Source organism: Caretta caretta, chromosome 2 (assembly GCF_965140235.1).
Source record: "Caretta caretta isolate rCarCar2 chromosome 2, rCarCar1.hap1, whole genome shotgun sequence".
In the NCBI taxonomy this organism is placed as follows: domain Eukaryota; kingdom Metazoa; phylum Chordata; order Testudines; family Cheloniidae; genus Caretta; species Caretta caretta.
In genome coordinates, this window is record NC_134207.1 from 199,970,376 (window position 1) to 199,985,552 (window position 15,177).

The 15,177-nt window shown below is 39.9% G+C and overlaps 1 protein-coding gene across 9 annotated transcripts in view; it reads left to right on the forward strand.

Moving 5' to 3' along the window:
* Window positions 1–15,177, forward strand: part of THRB (thyroid hormone receptor beta) — a 316,316-nt gene that overhangs the window by 266,243 nt on the left and 34,896 nt on the right. For 8 of the 9 annotated variants that reach the window (XM_048838575.2, XM_075125745.1, XM_048838580.2 and 5 more), the window contains one exon: window positions 12,574–12,674. In XM_048838575.2, the coding sequence (XP_048694532.1) occupies window positions 12,574–12,674 (101 nt within the window). Of the gene's footprint in view, window positions 1–150; window positions 479–12,573; window positions 12,675–15,177 lie in introns of those variants that run through there. The other variant, XM_048838573.2, reaches the window with a different exon arrangement.

Here is a 15,177-nt window from a genome sequence, read left to right on the forward strand (position 1 = left end):
CCCCAAAGTAAAACACACTGTTTTGCAATCGACTTTGTTGGCGTTGTTTATTCATTTCTCCTTTCCCATTCCATGTGTATGCATGTCTGTGTGTGCATGCATGCGTGTGTGTGTGTGAATGTAAAGTAGAAGCTGAGATCGGATAACAAAATGAGCTACTGTATGCAAGAAATATATGAAGTGCATCCTGCTGCTGGTAGCAATTGCTCCATGCAGTCTGCCGATTATTGCACATATATTGAAGATAGTCAGGGTTACAGCAGTTGTGATGCTCAGGTCCTGCACAATAACAACATATCTATGGAACAGGCCTGGGCGGTGAATCAGCCATATACCTGTAGTTACCCTGGAAACGTGTTTAAAAGCGAGTACTCTGGCATGGACATGGCCCTGAATCCGTACAACCAACTTGAATATTTCACAGAAGAAAAAGCTACTTTTTCTCAAGTGCAGTCGCCATCATACTCTCAGAAGAAAGGTAGGGGCAATTTATTTAAATAACCACACAAAAAGATCTGGTTTTGTTTTTTTGTTTTGCTTTAAACTTGCAGTTGCATCCGTTGGCTCAGATACATCTGTGAATGTGAAGGCTGCCTGTTCAAAATTGAAAGCAGCAGCAGGTTGCTAGGTGATTGAAAGATTTTCTGTGAATGATGGGGATTTCCAAGCACTTTTTTCTTAATTGTAAAAGCCATTTTCAAATATATCGCTAGTTCTGTGTATCGCATGCTCATTATGTTCATTTACCGTATTTTATCAGACTGAATGAGAAAGTTTCCCTTGCAAGATGTGTTTACTGTGTGTCCTTCAGTTTGGATGTGCTTCATATTTTCTGGTTATATAAAAATAATGTAAATGTAAATAGTGTTTAATTACTAAGTAGCTCCATATCAAATAGAATTTGTTGAAACTAGAACTGTAAATGTTCATTAAAAAAATTAATGATTTAATTTAATATAATTGATGTGCTTAAAATGAAAAGCTGAAAAGCATGTAGTTTCTAATTATTTAAGGCAGTAAAGACTGGAAATTCAAGAATAAAAGATAATGCCATAATGATACTTTATTTTCCCCTCCAAAAAGTTGATCTAATCAAAATGTTTGTAGAATATAATCCAATTGTAATATCCAATCCCCGTCGGGTTAAATCACTGTTCATTTTTAAATTTTCCGTAACATTGCTTTATAGAATTTCCCCTGTTGTTTTTAAATGGATAAAATATGTATAATTTTTCAAAAAGAACCCAGAATATTAGCAACTGTGTGCAAATATTTTAACCTTATGTATTGTATTTGAAGTTAGCTTAAAACTTGATGCAGGCATTTTAGAAATATACATTAAATATATCTGCATTAAGATATATTTCACTTAGTCTAAAGAATATAAGGACAATATCATTTGTATCAACATGGTGCCCTTCAGTTGTTAAGACTTGTGTGCAATTAATCAAAAGCCTAGTGAAGCTGATGTAACTAGCTAGGGAACAGACACTATTTTCTATTTTAAAGTGGCTCTGTAACGAAAAGTAGTCTGTTTCATCTTATTAGGAACACTGAAAACCCTATAGGAAATATTCGTTAGAACTTGGTGCAATAAATCTGTCACTTCAGTAGAAAAAATACCTCTGTACTGTATTTCAAATCTAGGGGGAAAAAAACCAAGAGAACGTGATCATATTAAAGATTAAATAGTGCATGTTTTTCTACTTGTAACATTTTAAAGGTCTTTTAAACTAGGTGGTTTTAAGTGATAAATTTGCAACTTTGTTGTAGACTTTGTTCATATCTTTCTCTTTAGCAGTAAGATACTAGTCATGATGAATTTATCATATAAAATAGCGATTTGCCACTGCATGTGTCATTTTACTGTGTTAAAGGATCCTAAGTAATAATTATCTATGTCAAGGCTTAAAACAAGTTGTTTTAGCACACAGACGTGATATTTTTAGTAATCCATGAACAATCTTCCCACCTGTTGGTAGGGCTTAATTTCCGAATATAGTGTAATCATTTTTAAAAACTCCCTTTTCATTGTTTGCAATACATTGCCCCGATTTCATCAGAAGTCTCAGAGATTTTCATTGGGAACAGGCTTTCAATCACACTTGAATGTTGGTGCCTGTTGCAAATTGATCATTTACAGAGAACATGCACAGTTTTTATGGATTCTTTAAACCTTGAGCTCAGTGGACAGCAATAAAATATCAAACCTAGTCAAATGCTATGTTTGCCAAACAGAAGAAATCTAAGAAGTTGCAGGCATGTTCGTATTTCTTTTTTATGTGATGCTTTCAGCCAAACTGTCATAAAGTTAACACATCTGTTTATCCTGTCCTGACAACAGAAGGCACAGCACAGGACGTGTGTGTGTCTGTATTAATCCAAAATTGATTTTTTTGTTTGTTAGTGAAGCCTTAGTAATAGCTCATTAGGGCAAAATTAAGACCCAAGGCAGGTGACCTTGAGCAGTCCTTATTGTTGCAACTGAGCTTTCTGTTAGTTCTATGAAATTCCTATTAGTCTCAATAATGTTCATGCTGTTCACTTTGTGTTCTCCAGTAATAAAGCTGTCTGAATTTTTAGTCTTCGGTTTATTTCCTATTAAAAGATTTAAAAAGTTCAAATCCTTCAGATGCTAAAGAAAGCCAATGTTAATAAATGGGTCCTTACTGCCTTCCTTACCTCTTAACCCCTCACAGAGAAATTGAGGGACTCACTAATAAAAATCAAGAACAAAAGGCCCATGTGACATGAGGGATAGTTACTAAAGGAGAATAATAAGTTCTTAGAAAATTAAGCCAAATGATCTAAGACATCAGAAAACACCTTATCCTACTCCTAGCTACCATTGCACACTAACAATCCCATTATTGTCTGTTTTAAATCACAGTCCTTGATGAGACACGTGAATATTAAGGAAAAATTGTGTACGTTCCTAAAAATCAGGGGCAGCTGGGTGGTATCTGCTTCCTAGTTTTTGTGGCAGTCAGTAACTTCTGTACTGTGCTGCACATTATTGAAAGATGGCAGCACATTATTCTGAGAAATTATTGTTTGTATGTTGGTCGTGCTTAGAGGCCACAACCCGATGTAACAGGCAAGGCAGACACAGACACAATAACTTGCTCTGCTTCTGTCTGAAGTAGCTATTTTTAGCCATTAGAAGAGAGAGCTGAGTGCTCTTCGCAAAAGGGCCGTAACCTGCAAAACTGTATTCCCTCTAGCAGTTTCACTGACTTCAGTGGACTACTCACATAAAGTAAAGCTTTGCGAGATCAGGCCTTTGAGGCATAGTTGAGAATAAAACACCAGTCAGCTGATTTCAAGTTTTCTGTTCCATGGACTTCAACCTTAGTACAGCCCAATGAAGGGGGCCAACATAAGGTCTTCCTTATCATTTAAGCCTTGCATAGGGGCTACATGACTGTCAGGCAGCTGAGTTCCTAGACAGGGGTGTCCATGTACCATCTCTGCACCAGCCTTGCATAGGCCAGTGAGGAGAAATGCATTGGGGCAGGTAGGGATGAGCCAGTTGAGGGGTCATAGAAAATATGTTTATACAAGTCCAGAAGCCCCAGTATCCAATGAAACTGGTTTGAAGAAACTGTGTATGCAATTCCCGCCTGTAGGTTGAAACAGGGGATGGGACTGCAGAACAGCCCCTTCTCTGAATCTAGGTTTGGGGTTGGATTTCATCTCCCCAGCTGCATAAAGCTCATGTACTTGGGTGAAATCCTGGCATCAGAGATATCGGTGGCAAAACTCCCATTATTTTCAATGGGGCCAGGGTTTCATCCTCAGACTTTATGCATGTGGAGTAAATTTCAGCATGTGAGTCAAAATTATGCATGTCAATAAAGGTTTGCAAGCTGGGACTCTCTGAGTCCAAGGTCAGATGGTGACAAAACATTCAACCTATCTGTGTCTCAGTTTCCCCATCTTTACAATTGGGTTAAAGTCCATGTTTGCAAAACTCTTTAGTATTGTGGGATCAGAGGTGCTGTGTATTTTTAAAGTATTATTCTTATTATTTCTCTTTATACCTTTTCTGCCAATTTGCATGCAACTAAAAGTTCATACAGTGTAGTTGTCACAGGATACCAGTTAATTAGTCCAAACTGAGTTCCTAACAGTGTGAAGGTCATTGGGTTATTTTCTGAATCACCAAGAAAATGTGACATAGAGAATTATTTGTCAAAATGTCTCCTTAGAAGAGCAATATAATATAATTTAATTAATTAACATACACACAATTAACAAAACAGTAAATAGAAACCGATCATTTTGTCATCTCTGGCCTTTGCAATAAAACAACTGCCTGCACTTTAGCTGTCATCTTCAGGGCTTACAAAAAATAGGTGTTCCTGGCTCGAGTGAGTAATATAGGGATGATTGTGATCAGAAAAGGGGCATCTTTGCAACTGAACAGATCAGTGTGCATTTGGAGTCATAGCTGCTTGATTTTTTTGCAGTGACAAAAAAAAGTTTTGATTACCTTTTACCACCGTTACCTAGCAGAACCAAAAGAGCTTTGGGAGAGCAAAAGGGATTCTACATTTGCCTTGCACATCACCAGCAAAATTGTTAACTAAGTGTACAATTTTCAAAAGCACCTAAGTGACTTAAGATACTGTTTCATTCACTTTCAGTGAAACTTAGGCTCCTAAGTCACTTCTGAAAATACGACATAGGCTCCCAAGTCACTTAGATGTTTCTCTGAAAATTGTACCGTAAGTCCCAAATGCAGAATTATTGGTAATGAGGCCCAAGTAACAAAGAACATGGCTTGACTTTCTAGCATTATTTACACTAGCACATTCTGTATCTATAGTTAGCAACAGATACAATTGCTCGAATGCTGGCAGCAGTTTAAGTGATTAGTGCAGATAGGGCTAAACTGTTCCATGTCAAGAACATTTGCTCAAACTGTGATATTATCGATAAAGGTGCTGAGCCCAGCCTAAGTGTTTAGGGCTAGCCCTTGTGAAAAAAAAGTCACATCTTTACTTGTAAACTGAGCACAGTTGGAATCACTGTAAAGAAAATAAACAGTGGGCCCTGAAATGGCATCTTTGCAGAGTCGCTTACCAGAATTTAGTCATACTGTGAGACAAAGAATAATGTAAAGAAAAGTCAAAAACGCAGGCCAGAAAGCTGATCAGCTGTCCAGGGAAGTGTGAATTTGTTTAATAACATTTTCTCTACTTCAGTGCTTTACAAAACATGAAGCACTTTTTCTCAAAGATAACTTTTGAATAAATGAGGAAGAGAAAACAGACAGTTTTGGAGAGTCCCAGTCAAAACTAATCAAACAAAAAACTGGAGATAAATAATAATAATCCATAGTATCTTTTCCCATTTTTCAGATGGGAAACATTTGGGACAGAAAGATGAAGTGACTTGCCTATTGTAATACAGCAATTCAGTGCCCATAACAGAATAGAACTCAATTTCCCTGGCTCACAGCCCTGTGCCTTATCCCATGCAAATCTCAAGAGATTATATATAATATGCATTTGCACACACACACAACCTCTCTCTGCATTTGGTTGATTCTGGTCACTTTTTTATAATTGTCGGGTGTTAAAATGTTAGTGTCAGATTGAATCATCAGAACATTAATGTAAATTTATCTTTCAGGTTTGATACAGTACAAAATAGGTCAATATAGTAATACATTTTCTTTCTTCATTTTCACAGTACAATGCAGTGTGTGTCAGTACTATCTTAGGGACAAGTCCCAGAACACTTATATTAATGAGAAGCCCTTTCTTATGCAATTAGTCCTAGTGGAGGAAGTAAGGATATGCTTAGGGCCCTACCAAATTCACAGCTATGAAAAACGCATCACAGCCAGTGAAATCTGGTCTTTTGTGTGCTTTTACCCTATATTATACAGGTTTTATGGGGGGAGTCCAGTGTTTCTCAAATTGGGGATCCTGACCCAAAAGGGAGTTGCGGGGGGGGGGGGTCATAAGGTTATTTTAGGGGGCACTGTATTGCCACCCTTACTTTTGTGCTGACTTCAGAGCTGGGCAGCTGAAGAGCGGCGGCTGTTGGCCAGGCGCCCAGCTCTGAAGGCAGCATCCCACCAGCAGCAGAGCAGAAGTAAGGGGGGCTACACCATACCATGCCACCCTTACTTCTGTGCTGCTGCCTTCAGAGCTGGGAGGCTGGAGAGTGGCAGCTGCTGACTAAGGGCCCAGCTCTGCAGGCAGCAGTGCAGAAGTAAGGGTGGCAATGCCATACCATGCCATCCTTCCTTCTGCGCTGCTGCTGGCAGTGGCTCTGCCTTCAGAGCTGGGCTCCTGGCCAGCAGCTGCCACTCTCAAGCTGCCCAGCTCTGAAGGCAGCGCCATCGCGAGCAGCAACAAAGAAGTAAGGATAGCAGTACCGCAACCCCCTCTCCAAAAACCTTGTGACCTTTTTGGGCCAGGACCCCTAAAATTACAACACTGTGAAATTTCAGATTTAAATAGCTGAAATCATGAAATTTATGATTTTTAAAATCCTATGACCATGAAGTTTACCCAAATGGACTATGAATTTGGTAGGGCCCTACATATGCTGTAGCACATTGATACAATGAAAATGCACTAAAATACTAATCTTGTTAAAAACAGATCTCTTTTCCTGTGCAAAGGCTAAAATGGGTTTTTCTGCTTGTAAGCAACGAATCTAAGATGGCTCTTTTGCAGCAGCAAGAATGTAACAGTAAACAACGATTGGTACGTAGGAATTATTTTTTCAGATCTATGTCACACATCCCACTCTTCTGTTGTGAAAGTGGTCATAGAGTTTTTCTGAATTGCAGTTTATTAGCTAGCCTAATATTAAAGCATCTGACATATTTGTCAGCAGAGTGGGAGGCTCAAACCTGAAGGCCTGGTGCCCCCACAACTTGAGAAGTTCTTAACTTTTATTATAACTGAAGTTTATTCTTTGACTCTCTCAAAATGGGTTTCCAATTTCTCTGGAGTACAGAAACATTTAGAAAAGATATATTTTCCCCAGCAAGAGTTCAGGGGCATTTTATGGAGCGGGGGAGGCATTTTCTTTTGATTAGGAGATTGATCCTATGAGGTTCCGAGTGCCTTTCATGGAACATAAAGCTCTGTGAGCTCCCAATGGCTGTAAGTGGACGTTGAAGACAATTGGCCTTTCACAGGAGGCATTCTGCACCTTGTGAGATTGGTCCCATAATATTAAGACCATTGCACTTAAAAGCTGCAGGACAATCTAACAGTCTATAAAACAGACAATTCCACCCACATAGAGCTGACTAAGCAGAAACAGACCACCTGCCAACAGATGTATATTTGAAAAGCAGGGCACGGCCAAAATGTATAGGCAATAAGATCCTCCTGGGTTTTCTGAGTGGTTGTAGACAGGTTTTGCTAAAGTATTTTTGAGTTTTCTTTCTTTATTCTTTTTCCTGACTGTATTTGAGGGAGTGGCAAGAATAGCAAGCTGTTATCTGTTCCATTTCCCCTCAACCTTGAAAGAATATCATGGGCCAGGAGTGCTGCTGCAATTTGTCAGCTCTTCAGATTATGCTACACGTGTAGCATTCAAAAACAGACCACAAAGTATGACAGCATGGGTCATCCTCCATAGATCAACAGATCTGGTTCTCTTTCAGCAATGCCAGAAGCTGGGAATGAATGACAGGGAATGGATCACTTGATGATTACCTGTTCTGTTCATTCCCTCTGAAGCACGTGGCATTGGCCACTGTCGGAAGACAGGATACTGGGCTAGATGGACCTTTGATCTGACCCAGTATGGCTGCTCTTATGGATGATAGCCATTTTACAGGTAGTGTGTCCTATGAGAAGTAAACTTTTCCTGCCATATCTGTAGAAAGATGCTATAGGGAAAAACTCAATTTGTTCAGGTATTATGGATTGAAGACATGATTGCACGTAGTGGATTATGACACACATTCCTCCAAGGTAAGGGCAACTATTCTGTTGAGCATTTAGTCTTGCCAAGAGAGTAAGATTAGTCAGACTGGCAAGTGGTAGGCTGGAAGGCAACGGAGTTATCTTTTAGACTGCAAGAGAAATACCAGACATATGACAGGTCAAGGTCATTAACATTTATTTGTGAGCTCCCATTCAGAACAAAGGTTTTCGGTTGGGTATTAAGGTGAACAATGTCAATTGTACTGGATGGATACATGGAGAACAATGAGGAGCAGACACCAAGAGGAATGCAGCATGCTGTGTCTGTCAGATGAGGTTGCCAGGCTCACAGTACACCGGGGTTGAAATGACCAGGGAATAAAGTTGGTTAATATTATACCTTGCAGTGATATAGATGTTGCTTTCATTACAAATTTCTTAGTGCTGGATGGCTCCAGCTCGACTGTTGAGCACAGATTCTGACTAAGGAATGCAAAAATAATCAAGGTTCGAGACTGCAAACTTCACTGAGGACTCTGCATTGGCCGGGATATGCTGGTGGCAGAACACCTGGGTTATCCTGTCCAGACAATGTCTGCTTCTCCAATGTTGGAAATTATATTTTCAGCCAGGGACAAGTCTCCATCTACCATTCGTCTGTCTCTTTCCTGGCAGCTGCTGCTGGGAGGGAATGGAAGAGGAGTCTGCTTCTTTATCCCTTCCTGAAACTCAGTTTAAGTTATTTGGGTTATTTTTCCCTGGGAATAAATCTAATGCCATTCTACTGCTGCCCACAGTTTTCCCAAGCAGCAGTACTGTGCAGTAACGCATAATTTCCATGCTGCTGACAGAGTTAGAGTAGCAGCAATTAATTTCTCTCTCTTGCTGCTTGATCCAGCTACAAGCAATAGCAAAAAGCACGGGGGCTGCTGTTGGAAAACAACACTTCATTGATTTATGCTCAGATCACAGTTGGAAGGTTATCATCACACCCATAATGGCTAGAAACGTATTTTTGTAATAAAAACTTAGATTTATAGGAATTCATTAAGTAGGTCCCCTCATTCCCTTTGGCTAGATTCCTGCCTACTTGGAGCATGTGGATTTTTTTAAAACACTGCTCAGGGCCCTGTTTCTTACTCCCCAGTAACTGGTGGGCCAATAAGTTGCTGGGAGAAAGGTTAAAAGCCAAATAAGAAAATGAATATGATTCTCAGATTTTTTGAATACAAAGATTTTGGAGCAGAAATATAAAAAAGAGAGTTTATCGCTTTCACTTCTCCAAAAGTTCAATCCACACAAGTGCCTGCGATAAGAATTCTCTGCCAATATTTCTTATTGACTTAGTAGAAGAGCAGCGCCAGCCCTAACTGCAGAATTCACAGAATTGTAGACTAGGAGCATAATCCTGCAAAGTGCTGAGCACCCCATTTCACATTTTAAATTAATGGGAGTAGAGGGCACTTAGCACATCATAGAGTCTGGTTATACTTATCTATGATCAGTACACTGAACACTTAATATTGGGTGCAAACAATCCATCTTACTTTGGACTGTTCTCACATTCAATATTGCCATTTTTATTTTCTAAACTGGAGTGTGTCTTTAGGGCCATGGGCTTGCAGTTCATTTGCCTTCTTGCCATGTAAAAAAAAGTTTGCTCTGATCCTTAAAAGTGGGGAATTCCAAGGCAGAGAAGGATAACAAGAATGGTCGCTTATCTGCCCTAATATATACATTTATATAAGTAGCAATTTCAAACATAGGGGAACTCTCTGCCAGCTCTGTGTCCTCCTGGTCTAGCCCACCATGCTGTATGTGGAGGCAGGTGTGAGTGGGAGGAGGAGTGGTGGAACAGAGCTCCATTATTTTTAATCTTTCACTGGAAGAAGCTCCATTAGGAATCTGTGGTATAAATTAGAATGCACTCCCAGCTGCTCTTGCCGTCTCTGAGGCAGGCAGCCAGAGATCAAGAAACTATGATGAGCTTTGTATGTGCAGCTTGGACACAGTGAGAATGATGGCCTAAACCTAAATACTTGTCAATTTACTAGGTCCCTTGGGACCTGTTACTTTCAACAGTGTCTTCCTAATGTAAGGTATTGGTAACTTCCTCAAATTCCACACTCCAAGTGGCACATCAGTAACCCCAAGTTGTCCTGGGGCTGGCCAGAAACTCTCGAACACCCTCATTTGGTCTATCTCCACTCAATATGCCTTCAGTTTAGTCCTACTTCCCATCCTGATCCCATTCTTCTCAGGACAGATCCCTTCTCATTCTCCTAAAGTCATCTTTCAAAGGGAAGTTTTAGTTTCTAGTTCATTTCTCTACTTCTGGGGCTTGCCCCTCTGATGCGTTAGGCACAAGAAACCAACAGCAGTCCACCTTGTAGCATAGCCCCAGTAGCTGCCTTTTATTGGTTTTATGATTATTGTTTATTATTTGCCTTGTGGTGGTCTGCTGAGTCCCCGCTCAGGTTTGAGGCCCTATTGGTCTGAGGGTACCTCCACACAGCAGCTGGGAGGACTAAAGCCCAGCCTGGGTAAACATACACGTGCTAGGGCCTACAATACCGGTGTGGCTGTGGTGGCACAGGCGGTGGCTCGAGCTAGCTGCCCATATATACACCCAGGGGATCAGGTGAGGTTGCACTGGGGCAGCTAGCCGAAGCAGCTGCCTATGCCACCATGGCCACACTGCTATTTTTAGTGCGCTAGCTCGAGGAGAACTAGCGCTTGTCCGGGAATTACACCTCCCGGCGGCTATGGAGCCATACCCTGAGTTTTGTATGAACACACAAAGTGACACAGCCCCTGCCTCGAAGTGCTTACAGTCTAGTCTAAGACAAAACACCACAAAGAGGCTCAACAACCAAGTGGAAGGGGTCATGTTTACAGACGTCTCCATCCAAAAGAATCCCTCTAATTGCATTTGTTTTTCAGTTTTATTGACTGGTTTTGGTAACAACCCAGCCTTAAAAATGCCCAGTACAGGAAAGATTTTTAAAAAGATATATTTACAAACCTTAACATTAGAAATAATCCTGCCTTCTAAAAACCAGGGCAACCACTTCAATACCAGGCATTAGTAAACTAGTAAACGTTCTGTTCAGTTTCTCCTTTTCTCCTATAGGTGGCACCAGTATCTTCTCAAGCAGGGGCTCTTCAACGGGGATCCTATAGAGCAGTGCTTTTCAGTGATTTACAGACCGTGGGGGTCCGCAGACTGTGTCTAAGGGGTCCATAAGCAGTTGTCATTAACATTAAACAGTGGTTTTCAATCTGCGGTCCAGGGACTCTGCGGATTATGTCTAAGATTTCAAAAGGGGTCCACACCTCCATTTGAAATTTTTAGGGGTCTGCAAATGAAAAAAGGTAGAGAACCACTGCTATACACTATCCCTTACATTATTAGAAACAATATAAAACTGAAAACCTTCGTCTAACTCCCCCTTGCCTCCCGAACTTTCCAAGCTTGGATAAAATGGATGTGGATAAAAACCTTATTTTGTTTGGGTACTGCAAACCTTTTGCACAACCAAAACCACTCCTTGTTTGTCTATATATACATATCGTGTATAAGTTCAATATGTTTTGTATTTGTTTTTGTTTTAATAATTCTTCCAGAGTCATGTGGAAATTATTACAATTTCCCATAGCTCCCACAAAGTGAATCTCTCCTGGAAATCCCTGTATGGGATTATCCTTTTGCAGAGACCATCCTAAAGAAACACATTTTGAATTCCATTAATTCTAAATTGTTTGAACAAAACTTTTGTTCTAATTGTCTTATGTTTGACTTCGGTTTTAAATTTCTCCCTAGTTTAAAAATACATTTTTGTTACCTTTAGAATTATGTTTTGTGTTGTTTTTAAAGTTAATTTTAAATTCTTTAAATACTTTTATAAAACTAAAATCTAATGTGTTATTATGGAAAAAGAACCAATCAATGCAACTGTTTTACTTAATAATATCCATGTTAATTTCAGGTGTTGGATGTATGGTAAATCACATGAATGAGAAAAAATGTGTCATTCTCCCACTCATAGAGAGAGATACACACTCGTATTTGATTCTCACATAGAGAGTAACTATGTTCTGTTTTAAATTCCACCTACACTAAATAAGTTACACTAGTACACACCTATGTAAAGCAGGATTGATATCATTTTGGCTATATGCTGAATCATGCCTACAAAAATAGTTGGAAAGGAATACAATGTAAATAAACTTTTCTGATTGATAGGATATTGAGTCTTTTAAGTAACCTGGAACTATTTTACTTTATGCTACAAGCATATCAGATTGCACAGAACAAAATGGAGAAAAATTAAATATTGCTGTATTGCTTGCATTTATTTTTTCCTACCTAAGACTTTGAGTTGAAAAGTGAAACATGCTATATTGACAAATAATATTTTGTTCATTCAAAGAACAAGTTGCTGACTTGCCTCTGTAGACGTTTGTTACAAGCAGATACTGAAACAGCAGTTTTGGAAATTGTAGATTATTTTTATATGTTTCTGTCACATTTCTAGTGTAACATTTTTAACCCGGAGTGTCAATCAGTTGCTATGAAAAGTCAGAAGTAGGGACTAGGCAGAGAAGATCTGCATTATTTTAATGTAGTTGGTGTTTTCATGCCACTTTCTCTTTTCCTTTACAGGATACATACCCAGTTACTTAGACAAGGACGAGCTATGTGTAGTATGTGGTGACAAAGCCACCGGGTATCATTATCGCTGCATCACTTGTGAAGGATGCAAGGTAAATAGCCAGGGCGGGAAGCTGGGACCTGGAAGTGGCACTCTAGTTCATGTTCCAGTCACATAAAAGCTACTGTACTTGGCTGTCACATAAAATATAAAGGCAGATTAGGAGAGAACAAGAACATCTGTTACACATAATAATCCATGTGTTTGGTTATGTTACTGATTCTTATATGCATCACGAATAAGGTGTATTTTTGCAGACAGTTCACAACTGAAAAGAGGACAATACAATTATATTTTTCTAGCTTAAATTTTAGGAGTCTGTTTTCTATTTTTAAAAATATTTTTGACTAGATTCTTACCTGTTGCAAAGCAATATACTTCCATTGACTTCAATGGAGCTATGCTAAATCATACCAGGAAAGAACCTCATCTGTTGGTATGAATTATTTTTGACAAATGCCAGTATTCCTGTGTCTCTGATAATTATTGTTTTAAACAAACAAACAAACAAAACCCCCACACAGGCACTTGCAAACACAACATGAAGTATTTTAGAATCTATTGCCACTAATACATTATGCTTTTTTTTCTTTTACTATTTTACCTTCTGTACCATGACTAATGAAATATACTTTAAACCATGAACTGCATTTTTAAAATTATATGAACAATTGTTTGTTTGTTTTAAATGAAGACAGGGGTTGTTTCAGACAAACAAATGTAAAAAACTGCATGGTACAGGCATGTCCTTTCAAAAGAACTCCTTTGCTGCAGTGAATTCAATTGAATAACACTGGGATCCTGTAAACAAGATATTTCCTTCCTGCAGAAAAGGAGGCATTTTAAGAAGACAGGACCACACAGTACATACTCTGGTGTCATACAAAGAGATGGTTGAGTCACAGGTATCAGATGCAGATCTTTATTTCCCCAAAACCCAGAATACGAGATAGGGCGCAATTTAGTCCAGCTATGCCGCTGTAAATTCTCTAGTATAGCCATTGCCTTATAATGTAATGTGTTCCTGGGCCCTATTCAGCCCTCTGGTATATGTGTTAGCAACTCCCATAGAAGTCAAGGGAAGATCCACACATCTGAAAGGGGCAAAATTTGGCTGTGTGTAACTAGTTATCTGTATCAATCTGCACATATATTATAAAGCATAGGTAAATAATAAAATAAAAAATGCCAGCATTGAAGAACAGGCTAGACTGTGACTGGTGTTTGCATCCTGTGGAATCTAGAGCTGATGGGAATGTTTTTAATAAAAAGTTTCTGAGCAGTGCAAAGGGGCTGGATCAGAAACCAGAATCTGAGTAGTTTATTTGGGTAAGAATGTTAAAAATTATAAAGCCAAAGCCACACTAAGGACAAGAAGTATTTGGGGAAGCTAAACATTAGCACTGCATTCTAGGGCTCACAGGGATCATATACCGTCTCCTGCTTTAACCATAATTACCCAGAGTTCCAATGTATGCTGATCTGTAGAGCTGCTTTCTATCGCTTTGGCCTCCATCCCTCTTCACTTATACTACTGTAATGAAAGAGTAGCTTCACTTAAGTCAATGGAGCTACACCAGAGCAAAACCAGCATAAATAAAAAGAGATTCAGGCTCTCTGTTCCTATTAAAATGTGCATTCATTATGGGATTGAGAAAGTTTTCAAATCCAGTTATTTGTTTTGGCGTCTGATCCCAAGCCCAAAGAAGACAGTGGAAGACTTTCCATTGATGTCAGTGTGCTTTGGCTTATGCCCACAGGCCCTGATGCTGCAAAGGCTTCCAGACATGCTTAATATTATGCACTGTGAAGAGTTGCATTAACCTCAAAAGCCTGATCTTCACCAGGGAAAAAAAGGTGTGCTCTTAACTCAAGCTAGCTAACTCGAGTTAACTAACTTGAACAGTGGCATATTAACGCCTAGGCCGACAAATTTGCAGGGGCGGCAAATTTATAATAGCAGCCAGAGGCTGCTTCCCCTGGTGCCGATTCCTGCCCCCGGCCCCACCCCAACTCCACCCCTTCCCCACCCCCCATTCCCCGCCCCCTCCCTGCCCCTATTTGTCCCCTTCCCTAAATCCCCGCCCCGGCCCCGCCTCCTATCCTGAGCACGCCACATTCCCCGCTCATCCCCCCTCCTTTGCGGAGCTGTTTCACGCACAAGCACTGGCAGGGAGTGGGGAGAAGCAGGACCCGGCGGCGCGCTCAGTAGAGGAGGCGGAGGCAGAGCAGAAGTGAGCTGGGGTGGGGGTGGGGGGCAATTATTTCAGGGCCTAGGGGCGACAAAATCTTTAATCCTTTAATCTGCTACTGAACTTGAAGTAAAATTCTATGGAGACAAGGCAGTTTTTAGTGTTCATATGAGTTAACAGGTTGAGTTAAAGACTAGGCTTCCCTATAGCTTTAACTCAACCTGTTAACTCATGTGAATGCTAAACTGCCTTTTCTTCACTAGGATTTTACTTAGAGTTAGCTAGCTTGAGTTAAGAATGCACCTTTTTCCTTGTGACGTTACTCCCAAAAGACTACTCACTGAGTGACATCCTGACTCCACT